The sequence below is a fragment of the Balaenoptera musculus genome, chromosome 17 (assembly GCF_009873245.2).
Source record: "Balaenoptera musculus isolate JJ_BM4_2016_0621 chromosome 17, mBalMus1.pri.v3, whole genome shotgun sequence".
Lineage (NCBI taxonomy): Eukaryota > Metazoa > Chordata > Mammalia > Artiodactyla > Balaenopteridae > Balaenoptera > Balaenoptera musculus.
Genome location: NC_045801.1, coordinates 20,594,437 through 20,619,598, shown reverse-complemented (window position 1 = coordinate 20,619,598; position 25,162 = coordinate 20,594,437). Strand labels below are relative to the sequence as shown.

General features: G+C 42.4%; 2 protein-coding genes and 1 pseudogene across 2 annotated transcripts in view; 1 reads left to right on the top strand and 2 right to left on the bottom strand.

The window, feature by feature from the left end:
• The window catches only part of SAMD12 (sterile alpha motif domain containing 12), a 410,789-nt gene that overhangs the window by 100,456 nt on the left and 285,171 nt on the right, over positions 1-25,162 (bottom strand). The gene's annotated exons all lie outside the window — the stretch shown is intronic.
• On the top strand, positions 901-1,230 carry LOC118883312 (tumor suppressor candidate 2-like). The gene has a single exon (XM_036830031.1). The coding sequence runs from the start codon at positions 901-903 to the stop codon at positions 1,228-1,230; it is 330 nt and encodes a 109-aa protein (XP_036685926.1).
• On the bottom strand, positions 2,358-7,381 carry LOC118883748 (annotated as a pseudogene).

Here is a 25,162-nt window from a genome sequence, read left to right as displayed (position 1 = left end):
TATTTATTTTTTTTGAGACAAACATTATTTATTAAAGAATCTAGCTGAAAAGACAGCAATTCACCAGTTCCTCTATGATCCTCGTGTTATGCGTAGACATCACTCTTAAAGCTTTCCAAATGGCAGATGCCCGGATCCCACTCTCCAAACTAAAGAAATCAAAATCTCAGGGAGGGACCCTGAAGTGTTCATTTTTAGAAAGCTCCACAGATGCTTCTTTCTAATGGGCAACCAGGATGGAGAGCTAGCATCTTAGATACTTGAAAAGCTATCCCTGGATTAAATCTGAATAATGAATATGTACATGTTACATACTTACAACAAAAGCAGGCAATATATATAGCTACACAAAACACACCCACATCACAACTGGTTTTGGTGGATCACAGGATGTCATGTTATAGGCCTGCATTGAGGGCATCTTAAAAAAAAAACACCCTATGAAATCCATTGCCATATTTAGTATGGATTCAGTAGGGATGTTAATTAAGACGCTAACAATTAAGTTATCCGGTGTCTCCTTATGAGAAATCAAAGGAGAACTTCTGAGGCCTCAGAACTAGTTGCACTTTCACAGAGAAAGTGATTTATTTTTCTGTTTTAGACATCATGAATCACGTAACTACTCCTATCCTCTCCTGTACTTTGGGTCCTGCAACCAAGTTCAAACTCCACTTTGTGGCCCGGGGCTAATCCATCTACAGGGTCTCATGCCATGCATTTTGTGGACTAACCCCATTCCTTTTTCCACTGTATCTTTTAATTCTCTTCTTTCTTTTTCCTATTCATTAAAAAAAAAAAAAAAACGTTGTGGGAGACAGCGGAGCCTGCGGAAGGCGGCGCCGACCGCCCTTTGAGAGCGAAGCGGACGCGGGGCCGCCATGCGCCGGCGGCCCGGACATGGGCGCCGGCGCCCCCAAAGCTCGCAGCCTGCGGCCCTTCGCCTCGCCGGTGGGGGGCGGCGGCCCGGAGGCGGCTGTTGCTGAGCAAGCTTTGCCCCCCGCCCCCACCCCGCCGCCCTTCGGAGTCACGCGCCGCCGCGGCTCCATGTTCTATGCCGAGGATGGCGATCTGGCTCACGAGTTCTATGAGGACACGGTGGTCACCAAGAACGGGCAGAAGCGGGCCAAGCGGAGGCGGGCGCATGAGAACCTGAGTCTTCAGGGCATCCGAAGCTGGATCCCCCCTCGCATCCACGTGGATTTCCCTGCGATCCTCTATGAGGTGTGAGCCTGGGGGGTGGCAGGTATAAACACCCCCTGGCCCCAGCAAGAACCCCCCCAGGCTCCAGGTGTGGCTTCCATCGAGGAACCTAGGCTGGGCCCACAACCCTGAATAAAGTCCCCTGGCCCGGAACCTTCAACGGTGAGCAGGGCCGCCCTACAGAGCTGGTTGGGTGTCGGTTTGTACGTGGACAGGAGTTGGCCGGTGGCCGGCAAGGGCTGACGGCGGAGTTCCCAGTCCCCCTTTCCCAGCAATCCCTCCGAGGAGCATGGCAGGGCATGTGCTGGTCGGGAATCCCTGGCTCCTGTGCCCTCGCCTGGCCTGCACTCCTGCAAGCTTGCCCAGGGCCCGGCGCTGCTGGAGGCTACAGCACTTTACAAGTAAGGTCTGCCTTTTTCCAGCCCCGGGGTGTGGGAGCTGTGCACAGTGGGAACTTCCTTTCCCTCTCGTTGGAGCATTTCAGCCATTTGCTACCTCGATTCCTCCTGTGTTGGACCGAAGCTGGGGGCAGAACAAGCCTCATTCTTCCTGCCTACCTGCCTGTCTGTCCACCACCCCCTCCCCCAGATGGATGGACAGTTTGCTGGCTGTTAATAGGTGTGGGAGGTTTCTCCCTCTACCCGGGGCTGGGCTCATTCCTCCACCAACTGCAACTAGCTGTTGACCCCACCCCAAGTTGAGAGGGGACACGATGGGGATCAGGAAGGGCTCTGGATGCCTGTGCCTACGGGGCGTTGCCGCATCCCACCTACCGTGTCCAATCCCCCTTGCCCTTACGCATCTGCCACCCTGTGGTAAGGGACAGCACCCTAGGGCTGCTGCCAGTAGCTCTGAGGAGCCCACCACCCCTTGCCCTACAGCATACCCATCCCTTCAGGATCCGTAAGAGAAAAGGACTGGAGCCCCTGGGTAGGGACGGAAAGGAGAGAACAATCATAAAGGAATACTTAAAATGTGAACGCTTGTCAGCAGTCTAGGCCATGATGTTGGGGCAGAGTGTGATTTCTGCATAGAAATGACTTTCAAAAAGAATTCCTTACCGTGCAAACTCTGTGCTTTAAGCGTGTGAGAAATGGCTTGGGGAAGGGTAGCCCTCAATCGAGGAAGGCTGTTGTGTTATTTGTTCAATAAAATTATTTGTAGACCCTGGCCATGTAGCTCTCAGTATATGTTTTTCTTTTGCTTGCGAGCACACTTGAGGCCGGATTTCTAAATGGGTAATAACTCATGCCTTTTGATGGCACTGTCTGATTTTGCATCACTGCCATGCGACCTCTGCACATGTCTTCCAGTTCGGAGTGGAGGGCCTAACTTGTCCATCTTACCTATGTGAGGGGCTGCTATCCCTTTATGGGAGGAAGACAAGGTCTGAAGTTTGTTTCCCAAAGAGCTGCCAACTTCAGACACTTTACCTGAAGGAACACCTACAACAGTTTTGCTAGCGCCACTTGGCTGTGGTAATCGTGAAGATCCTGATGAGGTGGTTCCAGGAGAACTGGACTTTTTAAGTGCAGGTGGCTTATACTGTGTCCGAGAAGTCGATTTTCCTTTGGTATCAGTAGGAAATTTGCCTTTATTACTAATATGTGCTGCCTGTTGTTTACAGAAATTTATATGTCTATCGGCTGCATTTTCATTAACTCTCCTGAATATACTCAGGATCATAAGAAGGTGGGGGAGGGGGAGGAAGTGTGCCACCCTCTTGAAGGGCCTGACCGAGGCCTTTAGCTGCTCTTACGGTGGCAATGAACTCTTCATGCTTCCTTCTCCAATTAGATGGCTCCTTTGGTGGTTCAGGCCTAGGTTTAAGAGGCTTTACTGTTGGAATATCCATTCCTTCAGCTCTTTGTCTGCTTGAATCAAAAGTCTTCTGTTTTTTAGTGGCAGTTTACTGGCAAATAGGTCCATGTTTTTTTAATGCCACTGGAAAGAATGTTATTCCACAAATCTTGCAAGGTAACAGTTCTCCAACTTGGACACTTCCATTCCAGGGGCTCCATAGCGCCAGCGCCTCGGGCTCCGCCAGACTCCTCCGGCAGCTCCCACCGCCGCCGCCCAGCTCCGGCCGCAGCCTCCTTTATTTATTTATAATGTATTTATTGAGTCTCTACTGTGTAACATTAGCTCTGATCTCAAAGAGCTTATGAGAGAGCTGGAGAAAACACAACGAGCATAGATGAAACATTTGGAGAGTAAGTGGTGGTATATAAAAAGAGGTAAATTGAACATAATCAAGTGACAGCCTGCAGAGTGCCCTGAGCAACACAATTAAATTCAAGCCATAATCCACGTTCTGATTTTAAAAGTTTCCTACAATTTCTCACTTTCCACTGTAACTAATACCTGCAGTTCAGTAATGTAACTTATCAATGACTATATTTCCATTCTCAAAGAGAACTCTGTTGTTCTTGAAATGCGTATATGTGTATATGGGTGCATACTTACAAATACCTGTTTGGGGCTTCCCTGGTGGCGCAGTGGTTGAGAATCTGCCTGCCAATGCAGGGGACACGGGTTCGAGCCCTGGTCTGGGAAGATCCCACATGCTGCGGAGCAACTAGGCCCGTGAGCCACAACTACTGAGCCTGTGCATCCGGAGCCTGTACTCCGCAACAAGAGAGGCCGCGACAGTGACAGGCCCACGCACCGTGATGAAAAGTGGCTCCCGCTTGCCGCAACTAGAGAAAGCCCTCGCACAGAAACGAAGACCCAACACAGCCAAAAATCAATCAATCAATCAATAAATTTAAAGTCCAAATTAAAAAAAAATACCTGTTTGGTTTTGGGGGAGGGAGGGTGGATTTGATTGCATCTAGTGATTGATTCTTCAAATTTAATACCTCTGGGAAAATATGCCACAGGATCATAACATCTAGAGACAGAAGGCTGAGAAGTCAACTAGGTCAATCCCTTGCCACCAGGTAGGATGGAACTTCTGACCGATTACCTAGCCAAAAAGTTATGGTATACATAACCATACATCTTTTACATATTTTCTTCCTGCATATATTGAATCAAAGAACCAGGCATCTGGTATTGGAGCATTATAAAGCCATATGTGATGTTCACTAATACAAAATGCCTGGAAGGAAACTAAGTTAATACATATGGCATTAAATTTACAAATGAAGGCTCATCCATCATCAAAGACCCAGAATGCGCACTGCCATGACATAAAAAAGAACTTATGAGAAATATCTGTTTTCATTTGTGTATCATCCCCCTCAACACAAGCAACTAAGAGAAAGACATGTGTGCATTTCCTGGACTTGATCTGGGGCATGCAACACATTTTACGAAGGGATTAAAGGGCCCGAGGTCTTTTACACAAGGCTATTATGCCAATTCCATGTCAGAGACAACTTATATTGTGGAGTCTTCAAAAGAAAACTACGTATGCATTATGCCAAAGCCATAAATATTATTGGAGGTTCTTAAAAAAAAAAAATTACATGTAAGGGACGAAATAGAAGACAGCTCTGGAATGGAATCTCGTGGCTCTACTCCAAACACTGTACGGTTTCCTTTTCCAGGAGAAGGAACATGCAGCTCATCCTTCATCACCCCACATATCTGATTCCAGGAGATATTGACAACAGTTTTTACAAGAATTCTATGATTCACAAAGTCAACGAGGAAACAGAATCCTCTCATGTCTTTGACGTCGGCAGTACCTTCTTAGGATCTGAAAAAGAAAGTTTCTTTCCCTTCCAATTTTGACCTTTTCTATTTGGCAGATGTTAATTCTTTTTTTTTTTTTTTTTTCTGCCTGTGTTTCTAATGGAGCTTGAAATTAACATGGCTTTTTGTTTACCTCCTAATTTGTGTGCCGCCATCATCAATGTTGTCAGCATAGTTCTGGGAATAGGGTTTATTTACTGCTTCTGTTGAGCCGCAAATGGAGAAATGCAGAGAGGACTGTTCTGCTCATCCCATTTCAGTGTAGAGTCTCCTTCCATTCACAGCAACAGCCTTTACTGAGCAGCCAATAACCTTTCTGGGTGCCAAAGTCAACAACCATCTTCAATGCTTGATCTTGAGGACATTTCTGAGCTGTTTTAGACATAGTCGAGTATATCCTGACCCCTTGACCCCGCTCCTTGTTAACAGGTAACCCAGAAACTGAACTTGTCCCACATTCATTTCCCTTCTTCAAAGAATCCCTTGTAGGCTTTCTGGGTTCTCACTTCTTTTCCTGCTCCTTTGTGAGATTACCTATTTCCAAGTCTTCAGATGCTCTCTCTCTCTCTCTCTATATATATATATACACACACACACATGTATATATATATATACATGTATGTATATATATATATATATATATACACACACACAGACAGACAGAGAGAGAGAGAGAGAGAGGGAGAGGGAGAGAGAAAGGGAGGTGACATCCAATTCTGTAAACCTCTGATTTTGCCTTGGCCTTTTCATTGGGTTATGCTTACTCTTCATGACCATATCAATTTCAGGTTAGGAAAAGGGGGAAATAACATTTCTCTCCCCAAGAAAGTATTATTGAAACTTCACAACACATCTTGGAAACAGAGTTTTGATTTTGGTTTTGAAGTCTTCCTGGTCTTTGGATCCCCCTGTTTTGTCCATTAGTTGGCTTCTATTGCTTGATTACCAACATTCATACCTTCCACATAAAGGGTTCTGCGATCAGGAAATACATTTGGGAAGCAGAGGGATCCTCATTATTTTTATGCTTTACCTTAAATTTTTAATTTACTATTTTAACTATTTTTCAATGTAAAATTCAGGGCATTAAATACATTTACAGTGTTGTGGAACCACGAGCACTATGCATTTCCAGAACTTTTTCATCATCCCAAATAGAAGCTTTGTACCCATTAAACAATAACTCTCCATTGTCCTCCAACTCCCAGCTCCAGGCAACATCTACTTTTTGTCACCATGAATTTGCCTATTCTAGGTACCTCATATAAGTGGAATAATACAGTATTTGTTCGTTTGTGCCTGGCTTATTTCACTTGGTATAATGTTTTCAAGGTTCATCCAGGTTGTAGCATGTATCAGAAATTCATCCCTTTTTATGACTAAATAATATTCAGTTTTATGTATATACCACATTCTGTTTATCCATTCACCTGTTGATGCACATTTAGGTTGTTTCCACTTTTTGGCAATTGTGAACAACGCTGTTGTGAACACTGATGTACTAAGATCTGTTTAAGTCCCTGCTTTGAACAGAAGGACACTTTTGTTTTGCAAAATTTTCATCCAGAAAAAATGTCTAGCCAGGTATCAATTATTAGTAATTTATCCTGGTCCACAACTTGGATTTGGTGCTGCTCTAGTCACCTGTTTGCTTTCAGATCCATACTTTCCTCTTCTTTGCCTACTCTGTTTGCATGAAACTACATTTCCCAGACGTCCCTGCCCTCTGGCTTCCAGGCAGTTCTAGCCAAAGTAAGGCACTAGAAGGAGACTGAGGGGCAGAAGAAGGGAAAGGCCAGCACATTTCTTCCTGGATCACTTTGCTACTGGTGGCATCTAGGGCAGGGACTGCATCTCATGGCTCTAGCTCCCACTGGAATGGCCGACTGGGGTTCCAAGTTCTGCCAACCAACCCTGACTTCTAAACTCTGTCTCCTCGTTTATCCCTCCAGCCCCAGGGAAGGTAGAAGCTTCCCACTGTTGTTAACCTCTGGGTTGTCTCATTTTTGCACTTGTGCTGCAAATTGTCTTAAGTTTTCTCCTCTAAATATACCTGGAGTGGTTTCTGGGTTCCTGTATGGAACTTGAATGATAACCATTCCATTGGGAAAAGAAGGTTCAAAGTTTCTCAGGATGCAGAACCGATGGCAGTGACTCTTAGCTGTCCTCAATGTATCATCCATTTAGTAGTATATCGTTTCCAAGCTAGACCTGTAGTTTGGTGCGGCCACGTGAATGAGTTCTGGCCAAACTGATGTAATCAGATGTGTCGTGTGGCAGATTCTAAACCTTCTTTAGAAGTCAGCTGCTCCACACTCTTTGTACCTTCTTCCCCCTTTCCTGTGGTTTGGAACATGGATGTGACAACTGGCATTCCATCCTGGAACATGAGGACGTGGGCCACATTTGGGGGAGAGCAGGACCAAAAGCCATAGAAGCCTGAGTCCTCGAGAACTTTGTGGAGAAAAACCGCCATCCCAGGCCTGCTCCGCCTGCCTCTAGTTTTACATGAGAAGCAAATAAAATTCCCTGTTGTCTAAGCTCCTACTCTTTCCAATCTCTCTATCGCAGCCCATCTGAGATCTAACCAATTCAAGACCCAAGCCATGAGCTCAGTGTCTGTCCCGGACTGCTGATTAATTTCCTTATACTTTTCCTTAACAAACTAAAGCAAGGTCCTAGATCCTCTGGTCTTATTCTAAGTTTTGGCCTCTTCCTGTTTATACTCAGAATTGACCTGTTCTCAACCACAAAGCTTTTTATTCCCTTTAACAGCTTCTGCTTATTAAGTTTTCTCTGAAAGGTAGGGGTCAGAGCCAGCTACTTACCAAGCCCATATCCAACCTAGAAAATGATTAGAGTCTGGATGTTAGAGAATTTTTAATTAAAAACCTGGGAACATTGTTCCTCGGGTATTAATAAAGCCAGCAAAATGGAGAATCAGCATGGCCTAACACTGCAAGACAGACCATTAGTGTCCTGGTCTCAGAGCCCTCTTCCCGGAGCTGATGGGCTGGAGCAATATCTAATGGCTGCCAAGTACAGATAAATCTCACCTCTACTTCACCCAAGTGGGCGTCAATCAGAAATATGGACTTCCAGGATGGTGGTTCCCAAACCTTACTGTGCATGAAAATCACTTGGGGAAACTTGTCCGAAATGAAGATTCCCATCCTTCTACTCATGATTCAGTGGGACTGGGGTGGGGGCCATGAACCTGTGTGATGAAAAGGACCCCAGGTGTCTCTAAAGCACATGGTCTATGGACCACACTAGGAGAGACCATGCTCCTGGGAAATACATGAAGACTATAAAACAGCCACAAGTGCAGAGAACTGCCATCAGCTGGGGGTGGGGCTGGAGCACATTCAATGATGCCTACCACGTTCCAGGAGCTCTGCCAGGCATTTTCGAGACATCGTCTAGTTTATGCTCTCGATAACCTGCATAACTATCATTATGACACTTGTTTTGCAGCGAGCAACCCGAGGTGCAGAGAAATTAAGCAACTTGCCTAAAGTTAAAAAGTGGATTCAAAGCTGGGTGTGCGTGTGTAGGGTGGATCTAGTCTACTGATTCCTCTAGTTTCGCTCTGTACCCTTCCCCATCATGCTCCATACTCCTAGACACTGATCTGCATGGACGGCATCCCAGGGCCCTCTGCCCTCTGGCTTCCAGTTGGGGTGGGTCCTGCCAATGGGAAGTGCAGGGAGAAGACTAGGGGGAGGGAGTTCAGGGTGTTGATTCCCCAGCCTCCCTCACTGCGGGTCTCCAGGGTTGCATCCTTTGACCAAAGGCCACAGCTCTTGTCAGTGGCTCTTGCCACATGACTGTCCCCTTCTAAGTTCCTGTAACTATTCCGTCTTCTTGCCTCTTCCAGCCTAAGGCTGATAAGTGGTACCCTTCCTCTCTTTCTGTCTAATTAGGATGAGTGAGTTTGTTGAGGGCAGGGTCTGTATCTTTTTATCTTTGTACCCTCTGTGTCTAGAATAGTGGCTGTTTACATAGTAGAAAAATTTTAGTGCATGTTGCCATGAATAAGCACTTTACTAGTCCAACAATGTGCTAAATATTCTCTAACTATTAACTCATTTAATTCTTGTTATTTTTTTTTCTGTTTTTGAGAACCAATGTTCTTTTAAAAAAGAAAGCTATTGGATGTTTGTCCCAGAAAAATGAAAACATTTATTCGTGCAGAAGTCTGTACACTAATGTTCATAGCAGCTTTATTGATATTTGCAATAGCCCAAGACTGGAAACAAGCCACATATCCTTCATTGACTATAAAGTTAAACGAATTGTGGGACATCCATCCATGGTGTATGAGTCAGTGATAAAAGGGAACAAACTCTTCATACATGGCAACAAGTCAGAAAAAAGCCCATCTCAAAAGGTTATAGGGCTTCCCTGGTGGCGCAGTGGTTGAGAGTCTGCCTGCCAATGCAGGGCACACGGGTTCGAGCCCTGGTCTGGGAAGATCCCACATGCCACGGAGCAACTAGGCCCGTGAGCCACAACTACTGAGCCTGCGCGTCTGGAGCCTGTGCTCCGCAACAAGAGAGGCCGTGACAGTGAGAGGCCCGCGCACCGCGATGAAGAGTGGCCCCCGCTTGCCGCAACTAGAGAAAGCCCGCGCACAGAAACGAAGACCCAACACAGCCAAAAATAAATAAATAAATAAAAGGTTATATACTCTGTGATTCCATGTAAGTAACATTCTTGAGGTAACGAAATTTTAGGGATGGAGGACAAATTAGGGATTGCCAAGGGTTAGGGGTGGGAATTGGGGGTAGATGTGGCTATAAAAGTGTAGCACAGGGGACCCTGTGCTGATGGAACAGCTCTGTATCTTGATTGCAGTAGTGGTAACACAAAGCCACACCTGTGATAAAATCTCTCTCTCACACACACACACACACACTTGTGTGCTTGTAAAACTAATGGATTGTATAATACCAATGTCCGTTTCCTAGTTTTGATATTGTATTACGGTTATGCAAGGTGTTAGCATTGTGGGGTGCTGGGTAAAGGGTACACAGGACCTCCCTGTACATTTTTCTGCCACTTCCTCTGAACCGATAATTATTTCAAAATAAAAAGTTGAAAAAAAGAAAGCTGGTATATTTCATTTCTTCATGTTTCCATTGGCAACAGAGTGCCACTATCCTACTTTTAAAATGGCATTTAGATTTTATTTTATTCTATAGAAAGTATGAATTAAAATAGTGTAGTAGATGCAGAGAAAAATGTATAGAAGACGTCAAGCCTTTATCTGTTCCTGTCAATTTTACCTTAATGGGGATCATGAGAGCTGGAATAGGGACATTTGAAGATGTCTGGAATTATACTTTCTTTTATATTTATTTCAGCAAGATTAAAGGCAAACCCACCTACTTAGGACACTTCACCTTTAGTCTCTTTCAAATAAAAATTCAGAATTATTCATCAATATGGGATCCTCTCTTTTCTTCCTCTTTCCCTCCCTTCCTCCCTCCCTCCCTTTCTTTATATGTATACATACACACACATCACACACATATGTGTGTAGTGTATTCATTCATCCAGTAGTAAAAAATAAGCCACATTCGAAACCGAGAATACTAAATTAGTGTCAGGAGTGAAAATCTTTATGAATTTGAGCATTTGTTCTTCCCATCAAATCATATAAACCAGGGGTAAATATTTCAGACTTAGCAAAAAAGGCACTAGATGAGGTTGCTAGAGATGTTCCTTAAAAAGGTAAGTTGATCTTTCTACTTCACCTCTACCCCCAGCCACTGCCTTCTGCCTGGAGAAGCCCTATTGCCCTTTGAAATCACTTATTATACATCCTGTCTGCTATCCCAAATAGTTCCAATATAACATGATTTCTATTAAAAAAAAGAGAATAAGTTCTTCATTAATTTCTTGATAAACATAAGGCACTTTGCAGTTGCCGACAGAGTCTCTGCAGGTCAGTACCTGCAGGAAGGGAGGAGAGAAGGGCTGGTCTCACATTTCCATCTTGGAGGAATTCCATAACCACCACCTCAGCTGCTGTTTTGTGCTTGGCCACGTGGAGAAATATAAGTGGTGTCAAGCCAGAATACCCTCTCTCAACTTGTAAATTAGCAGATTACCAGCAGATCATCTAATTTTCCTCCCTGCTGCTCTCTCACCTGCATGCCAGCAGTGTTTTGAACTAATATGTCAATACAGGGGCGTAAAGTGATTTATGTTCTACATAAATTTCTAGTTGGGGGTGTAGATGTTTATGACAGAAAATATCTCCCTTAAATCCACAGCAGACATGTAACAGGAAGGAAATCTCTTAAATACCTCCATTAATGGTTTTGTACTGGTGGCTCTTGATAAAGGGTCAATTACAGTTTTGAGATCTGTGTGATATAATCTACTCTCTGTGGTTGCAAATTTTAACTTCTTTCTGTGGTTGTGTCCTACCAATTTGGTTCAGTCAAATCAAGAAAAGATAAGATTCCTTAGTAGTAATATGGGAATATTATTATTTCATTTAATACCAAACTAAGGTAACTAAGTTTCCCTGCACTCATTCTGTGTCCATCTGTGAGTCCAGTTTACGAAGAGCAGGAGTTTTGACATTAGCACAGCCTTTGAACCGAGCTCTGATTCTCACTGCGTGTGTCACCTCGGGAATTTGGATAAATGTTTTAAAATAGTTATTTTGCAATGAACCTCAAGGTACATTAAATGTCATCAGAAGATTAGGAAAAGTCCTTCCAGAAGCCTCCCATTGGAGATGATGGTGCAAAAGCAAACGTGCATGGCCCAGCTTATGGAGGAGGGTCTGAGGAAGGGAAAATTGCTGCAGCCCCAAATGAACAGCCACTGCTCTTGGGGCTGTAAGACATCTCCAGGTGAGTCAACATCCCCTGAGAGGTACTGTTATCAGGGCTCACCCTGAGAGCTGCGGCCCCAACATCAGAATCAAGAGATCTAACTTCTTAGAGATTTCTGGTACCATCTTCTTTTTGGTGTGAGTTACTCTCAAAATGCTAGGGCAGGTGTGGGAGAGATGGTCAAATTTCAAAAATTAAATGAAGGCACTGGCATTGCCAACTTACCTTTCTGCCTAAGGATGTAAAAACAAGCAAGCAAAAATTCTAGATCTAGTTAACATGGTCTGAGAATGAAGTTTTCTGTGAAGATGACAGATGCCCCATCCCAAAGGGAGATGCCACGAGCCTTGCACATACAACGCAAGGTTTGCAAAAGAGGTGTGAAGCCAGTTTCATTATCTTGACCCCTCAGTCATACCAAGAGCACATAAAGGTTGGGAGCATATGTTTAAAGATTTCTTTAAAACAAAATATCAAGTGTTGGTGAGGATATGGAACAACCAGAACTCTCATACACTCCTGGAGGGAGGGTTTATTATTAAAACCACTTTGAGACACTGGAAGAATCTACTAAGGCTGAACATATATGTACAGACTGAATTGTATTCCCCATCCCCAAATTCATATGCTGAAGTCCTAACCCTTAGTACGTCGGAATGTGACCATATTTGGAGATGGGATCTTAAAGAGGTAATTTAGTTAAGATGAGGTCATGAGGGTGGGCCCTAATCCATTATGACTGGTATCCTTATAAGGAGAGAAAATTTGGACAGCGACATACAAAAGGAAGCCCGTGAGAGAATACAGGGAAAAGACAGACATCTCCAAGCCATGAAGGAGGTCTCAGAAGAAACCAACACTACTGACACCTTGATCTCAGACTTCTAGTTTCCAGAACTGTGAGAAAATAAGTGCTGTTGTTTAAGCCAGCCAGTATATGGTACCTTGTTATGGTAGCCCTAGCAAACTAATACAGTCTACCCTACCCTACTCAGCAAATCTACTCCTAATATGTACCAATGGAAATGTATAGTTTTGTTCACCCAAATGTGTCTGATATAATCTAGAACAGAACTTTTTACAGAGCAGCCGCAAACTGGAAACTACCCAAATACTCATGAACTGCAGAATGCAGAAATAAATTGTGATATGTTCACATGTTGACCAATTTAGAGAAATGAGAATAAACCATCTAAAACTGCAGACAACTATATGGATGAATCATCCACACGTATCATGTTGAATGAAGAAGTCACACACAAAGAGTACATACTGAATGATTCTATTTATATGATGAACAAAAACAGATGATGCTATTCTTTACCATTAGAATTGAGAATTGTGTTACCCCTTGGGCAGGGGTAGCCACTGGAAGGGAGCATAGGGAAGGCTTCTGGGAATACAAGTCATGTTCTATTTCTTGATCTGGGTATTAGTTTCATGGGTGTGTTCAATTTGTGAAAATTCAGTGAGCTGTACAGTTAATGTATATGGCCTTTTCTATATGTATACTTCAATCAAAAAGTTTTAGATGGAGTTTTTCTATAAAAAAGATGGGCACGAGTCCCTGACATTCTAATTTGCCTCTATTTGCTTGAGGGGAGAGAGAGGAGGGGCTGCTTTCTGATTCCAAGTCTAGTGAGGAGGCTTCAAGGAACTTTCAAACAACTTGACATATGTTGCTGGGAGCTTGTGGGACAAAGTGAGATAGCTAAAGAGCCAGAACCTGCGGTGTGCTAACTGCTCTGCTGGCAGACTAAACAAAAGATTTTAATGTTAGAGACAGTCTGTCCTCATTTGTCTGTGCAAGGACTGTATCAGCATTACCCCTGGATCAGATCTGGGCCATCCTGAGCGAGAGAGCTGGTGTGGAGGAGCTAAGATCTCCTCTAAGAGGCCACTTAAAAAGGGAAAACACAACTCAAGCCAAGAAGCTGATGTGCTGCTGAACTACTGTGGGGTGAAGAAACATAAACTCATCGAAGGACACAGATGCATTTGCTCTCATCAAAAGGAACATAGATGAGTCACCTCAATCAGTGGGGGTGGTGGGGTGGTGTCCTCAGAAGAACCATCAAAGAGTAAACGCTTGTCAACCCTCAAGAGCAAGGGTCGGCTTATGACAGTATTTGTCACGTAAGAAATTTCTCGACCGCCATGCCTTCCTCACCCTGTTCTCATTGGAAAAAGGTTAGAAACCCCTAGTCAGTAAGGGAAGAAGTTGTATGTGACATTGGGCAGAGGAACGTGGCCTATTTCTTCAACACGTTCCACACTGGGAAAGAGAGGAAAACCATTAAAATTGGAATCTTAAGTCATAACTCAGCTATCAGACTCCTGGTAGAAGTTGTGGGCCCGGGAAAGATAGTTAAAAGTCACAGAGCAAATTCTGAAAGTTCTCATCACAAGAGAAAAAAATTGTAACTATGTGTGGTGATAGATGTTAACCAGACTTTGGTGATCATTTCACAATATAGACATGTATTTATTCATGTTGTACACCTGAAACTAATGCAATGTTATATGTCAATTATATCTCAATAAAAACCACAGCATAATTTTCAAGGGGGTCATAAATTAATATACTCATAAAACTTATACCTAGAACATTTATTTCTCTCCCAGTAGTACACATCATCCTTGGGCTGTATCAACCCGACTTCCTCAATAATGGACCAATAGGAACTATTGGTTCAGTAGAAGTAGGAGTGAGGGAGGGGAAGCAATTGAGGGAAACCCTAAGGTGTTTTAGTTTGGGTGATCAGAAGAGACTGATGTCCATAAACAAAATGCAGATGCAGGAGAAAAAAGCAGGTTTGGTGGTGGAAGCAATAGAGGAGTTCATCTTTGATGTGCTGAGTTTGAGGTACCTCTGGGCTATGGTGGTGAAAATTATCTTTGGGCAGCTGGGAACTCAGAAATGAAGCTTAGAAGAAGTGGCTGGACTTGTACAGGGGCAGTTGATGTCTTAGAAGTAGATGTGGTTTCCCAAGAAGAACATTAGGAACATTATTTTCTGAGGAGCGATTAGCGGAGTAGTCAGTAAAGGCACTTGCAAAGTAGGCAAGGAAAAGAAAAGAGTGATTTTCCTGAAGCTGAAGCAAGAGAGTGTCCCCTGAAGAAAAATGAGATCAACAGTGGCAAAATTCTACAGATTTCAGAAAAAAGAGATACTGAAAAGTATTTGTTAAACCTCAGAGGACTCCAGTGATCTTTGAGTTACCATCTTGTGAAAAGAAGTTGGGTGCGAAAGCCAGAAAACAGTGGACTGTGGAAAAAATGAGACGTGAGAAAGTACAATCCATATGGATTGTTCTAGAAATCTAGTTATGTAGGGAAGGAGGGCAAAAGTTTAAACACAGAAAGGGTCAGGGGAAGGGCTCCTTCCCTTTTTTGTGCCAAAGTCTCCTTTGGCAGTCTGGTGAAGCCTATGGTCCTTCTCAAGAATGTTTTTAAATGCAAAAGGGAAAATACGCAAGATTACAAAATAATCAAGTTATATTAAAAAACACGTACCAAAATAGTTCTTAAAATCTCATGATAGAAGTATACAGCTGGTTCTTTATTGATGCATTAAACGGTAGGATTTACTGGCAAGAATAATAACAACCATAATTTGAAAGTGGTGATGAGTGCGAATGATATTTCAAGGTATCTTCAACAAACTGTTATGTGATTAAAAATTACCTGTGATTCTAGTGACAAAGTCACAAGAACTGCTAAGAGTAGTGAGCTTTTGTACTTATAGTCATAATAGAAAGAAATGTTACATTTCAGTAAAAATAAAATTAAGTGTAATTCGTATATTGAATTCAGCATAAAATTAAGTGTAATTTTGATTGAAATATATTTCATATATAATATTTATTCCACATAAAAATAATATATATTATATATCTCCAACTTCATCAGCCCCGCTGAATTCTAGCCAAGGTTCCCTTGGAGGAGGGAGGGATCCAGAGACCTCAGGTTAAGAGCCTTTTACTAAGGGAAGAGAGGTATTTTTGTTTTAAAGGAGAGAAATTTTGTTTATGATAGAGTGGAAGGTTTTAAGTCTTGCTCTGGCAGTATGGCAGGATAATGCAGCGAAGTAGGGACGGACTCTGGAACTAGACTCCTTGAGTTTAAATCCTGGCCCCCTGTTTATTAGCTGTGTGCCATTAGGCTAGTTATTTAACCATTTAACTTTTTTTATACCTCAGTTTCCTTATCTGTAAAATGGGGATGATAAATAGTAACCCACCTCACAGGTTGTTGTGAGAGTTACATAAGAACACTTTGGCCAGTATTACCTTGACCACCTTCCACTCACTCAGTATCCCTTGGCAAAAGGGACACCTTCAGTTCTCTGAATGTGTAACATTCTTCCTTGCTCAGAACCACTGCATATACTGTTTTTCTGTCTGGAAGGCTCTCCCCACTGTTCTCAGCATGACCGACTCCTCATCCTTTGGGATTCAGTTTAAATGTTACCTCCTTAGAAAGGCTTTTCCAGAAGCCATCTCTGAAATAGAACTCCCACCATTTCTCTGTCTCTCAGCATCCTTTGTCCCAATTTGTAACCGTTTTGGTTAGTTGTTGTCTATAATGAGTTCCATAATGGCTGGAGTTGTGTCTCTCTTGATCCTCTCTCTAGCCCCTGTACCTACCACATAATAAGCTCTCCATAAATATTCATTAAATGAGACATCAGACAGGGAGCAACTGAAGATACAAAGGAGATCCCCAGGTATATTCATGTTTGGGGACTGTGCTTCAGTTTTCAATGTGGGTATGTATTTTTTTAGTCTGTTCTCAGTCTTGTCCTGGAGCTGGTGGAAAGCCAGACATATTGTTTGCATTAAAATGTTTATAAGGCAGCATTTAGTCTTTTTTCTAACACTAGGAAGATCCCCTCTCTGGTCAAGGCTGAACCAAATTAAACGAGAGAAGAATACCAAATTCTGTGCTGTGCTATGGCAGTTCATGTTCACAAAGTTGGTGCACAGGACAGCCATGGGCAATTCTTTCACCGAGCCAGTCTTTTGCTATCACTCTAATTTTAGGCAATGTGAAGTGATGAAAGAGATATTGATCTAGCATTCAGGAGCCAGATTCTGATAGTTCATGCTTAACTGGGTGGTTTTAAGCAGATCAACCTCTTTGAGCCTTAGTTTTTTAATCTAACAAATGGCAATTTTAAAATATCTGCTGTGCTGCAGACTGTTAGCTATGCCCCCAAATCCATTCTTCCCTTTACTCTGAGTACAAGACTAGATGACAATTCCAAACTACCCTTGAGGCTGGTGTGGTTATGTGATTAAGCTCTTGCCAACAGAATGTAAGCACAAGTGATATTTGTCACCTCTGTTTCTTGCTCAAGGCCCTTTACTTCCAGGTGGGAATGGAAAGGACTGGAGTTGTATCAAAAATGGTATCTTAAAGACAGCAGAACTGCTGCCAGACTGGGCCCCTAAATGACTGTGTGGAACAGAGCCACCTCCTGACTTGCAATCTTCAGCTAGGACTGTTAAATAAGAGAGAACTAAGCCACTAACTCTTTGGAATATATTTGTTATAGCAACTAGTGTTTCTCTGACACACATGTCCTACCTACTTTACAGAATTGTGAAAGATAGTAGTTCTCATGTATAAGGAAGAGCTTAGGGAGGTAGAAAGTGCTATAAAAATTTGTCGTCATCAATATTTTCTTCCAGCTTTTTTGAAACATAGATGACACATAACATTGTGTAACTTCAAGGTATACAACATGATGATTTGATACATGTATATATTGCAAATCATTTTATTAATACAGAGAAAACAAGTGCATATTAGAGTGCCTGACCTATAGTAGATATTTAATGTTTACCTGTTGAACAAGAAAATGAACATCTTGCTGATGAAAAGCCTGAGATTAAAAAAAAAAAGTCTATACAACACAAAAGCATGGTAAAGATATTTGTTTGCTCAGGGAAAACTTTTAATTGATTCACTTGAGCTCATACAATTAAAGCAAAAACCTCCTGGATATGTACTTTTTTCAAGAAGATTGCTTTTTTTTTTAATACTTGTTCCATCAAAAATAAATTATAAGATATTAAAGGACATTTTGCAACAAGGAAAATATACCCTTATTCACACCACCGAAACACACTCTTTCATTTTTACCCATTGGCTTAGAACTTTTATGTACATGCATGTCAACTTTTCATAGTTGTAAATCTGTTTCTTATTATTATTTTTAAAATAAATTTTAATTTGTACTTGGTAAGGAAAGCACAGGTTTGGTAATTCTCCAGAAGTGATTCCAACAAAGAACCACCTAATATTTCTAACAGTTCCAATTTAATTTTGCCAAGGGGTTCCATTCTTATTAAAAAGCATAACAGGGAGAGGAGGTGATTTTCATAAGAAAGTACACAGGGGTGTTAATTCTCACTACAATTAGGGTGATAAGGTTACAAATGTCACAATCTTTCTACTTCCTTTTAAAAGCTTATCTTGTGGGTCTTACAAAAATTAAATGAAGGGCAAATGAGTATATATGGATCTTATTTAAGGATAAAAATGAATTCAGTGATTAATTCCACAAATGTTTCTTGAGCGCCCACTATGTGTCAGGGAGAGTGGACCATACTGACACAGTCTCTACCACTGAAAAGGTTAAAGTATGGATGAAAGACAAGAAGACACATTTCGGTGAGCTCAGAGGAGGGGCGAGGCCATTTTCTGGAGGAAATGAGACCTGATGTTTGTCTGGAAGCTAGGCAGGCAAATGGGTAGAAGGAGGTCCAGGTCCGCTAGACACATGGACCATAATGAACGATGCTCACGAGACTGTAGGTTATTCTACCGTACTGGACATTAATAGAGCACACCGAGGGTGAATGGATGAGAAGGGAGAAGTAAGCAGAGGTCAGATAATGAAGAGGAGAAAAGCTTCATCATAGCAGTGATGGTGTTTGTTCAGCACTGCCTAGGGCAGCACTTGGCACATACAAACATGCATACATTCCATCTGTATTTGTGGAATGAATTAAGCCACATTATGCTATGCAGTTAACCATTACTGGTCATAGTCATTGGACTCTGGTTGCAAAGGAAGAGTAGTACACCCAGGTGGGAAGGGACCGCTAGTCTCGAGAGAGAGAGACTGCATCTATGATGGCCCTTATTGCCATGCTGGGTATGCCACAGGACCACTGCTCGCTTCTCAGTGCTGGGACACTGCTTCATTTTTGTTGGTCCTGAACTGTCTGATACTAAACAGCAGGGGTCAGGCACACTGAACCCTAATCTGAGAAATGCCTCCTTATTTCAACTTCATTTTTCGATGGCAACGGGAATGCCACAAATATAGCTTCTTAGGACACGCTTGCGAAGCAAATGTATAAATGCCATTTCCAACTCCTATTCCTAGAAGCAGGGAATAAGGGTGGGTGGGAGAGAGATGGGGAAGTCACAGAAGAAAGAAGGGAAGGTTGAGGAGAGAGACTGAAGACTTCTTCTAATTGTTTCTTTTTTCTTTTTTTAAATATCCTCAAGGTTTTAATTAATTAATTTACTTATTTTTGGCTGCGCTGGGTCTTCGTTGCTGCCCGCGGGCTTTCTCGAGTTGAGGCAAGCGGGGGCTACTCTTCGTTGCGGTGCGCAGGCTTCTTACTGCGGTGGCTTCTCTTTGTTGCAGAGCATGGGCTCTAGGCACGCGGGCTTCAGTAGTTGTGGCTCGCGGGCTCTAGAGCACAGACTCAGTAGTTGTGGCGCATGGACTTAGATGCTCCCCGGCATGCGGAATCTTCTCAGACCAGGGATGGAACCCGTGTCCCCTGAATTGGCAGGTGGATTCTTAACCACTGTGCCACCAGGGAAGTCCCCTAATTGTTTCTTTATCCTTGATTCTAGTCTTTATTTTTTGAAGCTCCTCTTAGTTGAAATTGAGCATTAAGGATGCAAATTAACCAGAAATCTTAGTCTCTAGGGAGATGAATGGATTAATAAACCAGATCTAGCAATACTGATTTATTTGGAGGCAAACACAGATTTGAAAGCACGAGAGCCCAGCAGGGTGGCTGACTTTGGAAACATTTTGCTACTGCTCTGCTGGGCATGCTAAGAATGCATGGCGCTGGCTGACTCCATGGGGGTAGCGCATGGATTCAGCTGCTGAAGAGCAAGGTGAAATTAAAGAGAGAATGAGATGTGTGATCTGATTTAATCACATCTGCTGCTTCAATTTCTCAATAACAGCAACCTGCTCTACTGTGTCAAACTGGAGAATGAAAAGCAATATATATATATATGAATCATAGCTAGAAGATGGATTAACTCTCTAATGCCTGCCAATCCATTTCAGGCATCTAAAATGCAAATGACAACTGAGTTTTCCTTATAAAGAATTTGGGAGCAATTATTCCTGGACCTGGATCGGCATAAAATTACCATAAACTGAGGAGTAAGCAATGAAATGTCACCTCCTAAAAGAGACCAAAACCTCAGGACCCAGGCTAGGGGATGGCTTGGGGAACATTATGTATTTTAATACCCAGGTCCATCCTCTGCTTCTCTTCTGATGACTGAATGAATGCATGCTTCGTGTTGCTTCAGATTTCTAGTAGGATGACAGCCACCAAGTACAAGACCCAATTCAGCCTCTTTTAGGAATGCATGTTTGTGAGGAGTTTAAAAGTTACAAATCTGTATTGGAATTGATATTTAGTGGAAATCATCCTCCCATCCCCCACCTGCCCTCTCACAAAGGAGCTGCTACTTTAGGGCCTCTGGGCTCTATACCGAGTATCAAACACAATACACAATGTCATTCTGCAGGACCTGCATGTTTCCCTGGCTAGTCAGATACTTTATGGCAGCGAGGTCCTAAAGGTTAGCAAGGTGATTCATCTAATGTAAAATAGTTATTGTGGTTAAATGTTCCATTCTTCTGGGGTGGGGAGATGCCTTCTACATGATTCCATTTAGCAGCAGAAGATAAATGCTTAGGTATAATTAGCTTACCATAGGCAGTTTTACATCCCATTTACAGTGAAGCAAATCAAAGGTGAAAACAACTAGACAATAGCTATTTTGGTCCCTTCCATAGAGTAAGCTTGCAGTGGCGTGCAAACATGCACACGAGTGATCCCCAAAGATGCACAGCTAGTTCAGAGAAGATTCATTTCAAAAGACAGACTCAGTGAAGGGCATTTTGTAGGGAATACATGAACAGACAGTCCAGAATTCTAATGTAATCAATTTTTCAGAAGCATGGACTTTCAATATATTTTTTTAAAATGACGTCCTAAAACATAATTTCTACTGCCAGAGATCTGAGTAACTGAAAGTTCTCCTCGTTCCTCTCTTGCTTCTGAAAACCCAGAGTGTGTTAGCCATCTCGGTAGCACTTGTATCACAGTCTACTGTAATCCTCTGCTCTCATCTCCTAAGACTGGAGGCCTCTCGAGGGCAGAAAGCCTGGCTTGCTCATCTTTGTCATCCATTTCCAGAGCATACGATGTAGTACCTCCATGGCACAGGTATGCAACAAACAGGTGTGAACTGCACCATTCGCCACTCCAGGTAGCCTCACTCTGGAGGGCAGTCAGTTATTTCCCAGTTTATGGAAGAACAATGGATAAATGCCACTGGAAGGAGGGAAAGGTTGGCGGGCAATCAAGAGAAGTTATATTCAAATTAATTTTCTGATTTTAAAAAGATCTGCTGAATGGGCCCTTTACAGACCTTGAGTGAGAATTTATAAACACAAGATGTTGATTTAAAACAAAGGCCCATTCATTTCGCCACGTGGTACATTTCTTTAGCACCCTGAAGAGCTGAAGCAGTCTTGGGGGTTCCTGGCCCTGACCTTTTGTTGTCTGACTGGCAAGGGTGGGCTGTGGTAGGAGTCCCTGGGCTGCTTCAAGATCCTGGCACCTCCTATTCAGAAGACGGATCTTCAACTTGAAAAGCTGTGAATGCCAGAAATGTCTTTTAAGGTGTGCCAGATCTATTTTCAATTTCCAATATGTAGAGTGAGAGTGACATATTTTTATCCATTTAAAGAGCCTTATGGATACTATAGACTTACAAACAAGTCTATAATAATATAGGAGATAATTAGTATATGTTAACCATTCCCGATTATATTTTGGCTTAAAATAAGCTGGTCTGCTCTCTTTACCCTCTTTTTAGTAGACAAAGCAATGGATATGACGATGCCTCGCCTCTTCTTGAAACCTTGTGGAGACTGGTCCTTACTTTCAGAATAAAACCAAAATCTTGACCACGGCCCTGCAAAGTGTGTCTTGGCTACTGTACACCTGCCTCACTAGGCCCTTCTGCTAATTTCTTCAGTTTACCAAGTTCTTCCCAGACTCTGGGCTCTTCCTACAGGCTGTACCTCTATTGTGTTGCTCTTCTCCCCGCTTCTTTGCTTGATTAACTTGTTTATCATTGGGGGTTCAGATGGTTGGCCACTCCCTTACGAAATCCTTTCCCTGACCCTAGTCTCGGTTCCCCTTTGTACACTATCACACAGTCACTTCTTCACAACTGTCATTTCATAGTTATTTGTGCAATTCTTTCTTTAATGCCTACGTTCTGTCCTATATTTTAAGTGTCAGGGTAGCAGTGAAAAGGTATGCCTTGTTCATTGTTGTGTCCTTAGCACCTGGTCCAGCACATAGTAGGTGCTCAATAAATAATTACTGAATGACAAAGTATCTTTCAACTAGAGCTGACTATAGACTTGAAGCATCAGGCATTGCAATGGAGTGGATGGAAGTGGACTCTGGACTCTGAATTCAGCTTCAGCAACAGGGACAAGTCATTGGAACTCCCTGAGCCTTGTTGTCCTCATGTGGAATCATCATGACATGAACGCTACCTCTGAAGAAAGTGAATACACGCGGTGCTGCTTGACAATGATGTTCTGCATTGTGCACAGTCACACTACTGTTAATATCGCTCTGTGTATGGCTCTAGCCATTCTTCCTATTTCTGGGGAGAAGTCTCACATGAAAGCAAGCTTCCGACCTTCCTCCTTTCAGAAATCTAAAGAGAAGCAGGAGTACGGAAAAGCCTAGCTTTAATGCTGAACCAGGTCACCTAATAAAGCCATTTACAAGCATCCAGAAGCCTCAAACTGAGGGAAGACATACAAATTCTCATTCTGAGAGTGGAGCACAGTTGTTTGGTGACAAGTAAGAGGAAGGCATTTTGGGAAAGTCAAATAACATCACTAAATCAGGAGGCCTGGCTACATGGGTGGGTGGGGGGAAGGAACAGGGCACCACATGGAGTCCCCTTCCCCACTATGGACACAGGGCCCTCTAGGACCACAGCTGGGGGAAAGCGAGGACAGTTGAATGGTGACCCTTAGCTATTTTTTCTCTTACATGGCTTATTTTTACTTTTAATTTTTTAAAATTGTGAAGTGTCATTCATAAAAAGAAGTTATGAAAATTGTTGGGATTAGATTTAACATATCATTGAATTTATTGTTACCTTAAAACTTTAGATGTATAATTATTTAAAACCATTGTCATTAAAAATTAGTATTATTATTAAAAATAACAGTAAAGCAAATACCAGTGCATCAGCTACTGATCTTAGCAAGTAGAATGTTAGCAGTACCTTCGAATGTCTGGAGGGCTTTTTCCTGATTCCGTCCCCTCCCCTCCACCTGTGAGCATCACTGTCCGGTACTTGTGTTCATTGTTAACTTGCTTTTTGAAAAAATACCTCTACCACCTACGTATATATTTCTAGTCTAAGTAACGTACTGCTGAGCTTTGCCTGTTTGGAAATGGATGTGAGTGGACCATACTGAATGTCTTCCGTTTGACTCTTGCTCAACTTTGTTTCTGACATTTGTTCATACTGATGCATGTGGCTAATTAAGATTTACTTTCCATTGTACAAACGTACCGCAATTTATTAACCATAACCGCAGATGGGTTGTGGGCTTATTTCCAGTTTGGGGCTATTACTTGATTTTTTTGTGGACTTACTCTGACATCTAGGGGAGAGGTTCTGGAGGGAGGGCAGTCTGCTGGAAGTAGAGAGACTCATTTTTATGGAACAATGTGGAATATGCAGTGTGGGAAAATAATGCACATGGCCCAACCACACAGAACTCCTGTGAAGTGGGGATGTTCTCTAACCCAACTGTCACCAACGTGGTCATTCATTAAGAAATAGGACAAACATTCTGGAACTAGACAGGATACTGCTCCAACTCATGTAAATTCTACCCAGCTCACAGGGATAGACAATTCATGTGAAATACGAGACGTAGCCACACGAGGTACACAGCACAGTGGGTAGAGTGAAGTGTACCCAAGATACGGAGAGATGGGTCTTGATGCAAGAGTCCCCAGGCTGAGTCTACATGTTGAGAGTCCTCAACATGTAGGAAATGCTGAGTAAGGCAAAGCTCTCCTGCTAGGTCTACTCAAGAAATTGGCTACTCTCCATTCTCCTGAGGCTACTGAATGACAAAACTTATTATGTAAATGCATATTACGCAGTCCTCAAATTAAGAGTGCCTGGGAATGCAGAGAAGTCACCCAAGGCACCAATGAAGAGTAAGTTATGAAATAGGCTCCCAACAAGGAATTAAATGAAAAGGTTCTACACCACAGACTATAAATATAATATAAACCCAAGGAAATAAACATAACATATGAGAAAATAGTAGACTTTGGAAAAAATTTGCCATAAGAGAAAGACAAAAGTTTAAGAGAGTAACTACTTTGTATTCTCAAGGTAATTACTCAAAATACAAACTTGCTAAAAAGAGAGGTCATGAGGCAACAAACGGAAGTAAAAAAGGGATTTTATGAAAAGAATACAAGGAAGCAAATAATTCCATTGCAGAATTTAAAACTGCTAAAAAGCAGTGAAGAGGAGAATTGTTCCTGAATTAAGTGGAATTAGACTAGTGAAACAGGACAGTGGTTCCAAACCTAGATGATCATAGAAATATGGTTGGGGGGGAAGCAGATACTTAAAATACATATTCCTAGGGTTAAATATAGGAGATTTTGATTCAGTGGGCCTTGGGTGAAGCTAAGAAATTTGTACTTCAAAAATTTCCTGAAGTGATTCAGAAAATCGATCTGGTTTAGAAACTATTAAGGTGAGTGCAAACTTGAGACACTCACCCAGAACTCAGAGAGACAGAAAAAAAAGCAAGTGAAAATGACTAAAGAGAAAAAGATGGACTGAAATCATGGACACAGTATATGTAGCATATGCATAATGGGAGTAACTGAGGAAGCAATCGGAACCACTGCAAGAGAACCAATTTCAAAAACGTAAATTGCCCTAAACAGAGTGAAAAATACAATCTACAGAATGGGAAAAAGTATTTGCAAACCATGTATCTGATAAGGGGTTAATAGCCAAAACATAAAGAACTC

What these genes read in the sequence shown, in the direction of transcription:
- LOC118883312 (XM_036830031.1), top strand. Translation starts at nt 901, where the DNA reads ATGGGCGCCGGCGCCCCCAAAGCTCGCAGCCTGCGGCCCTTCGCCTCG.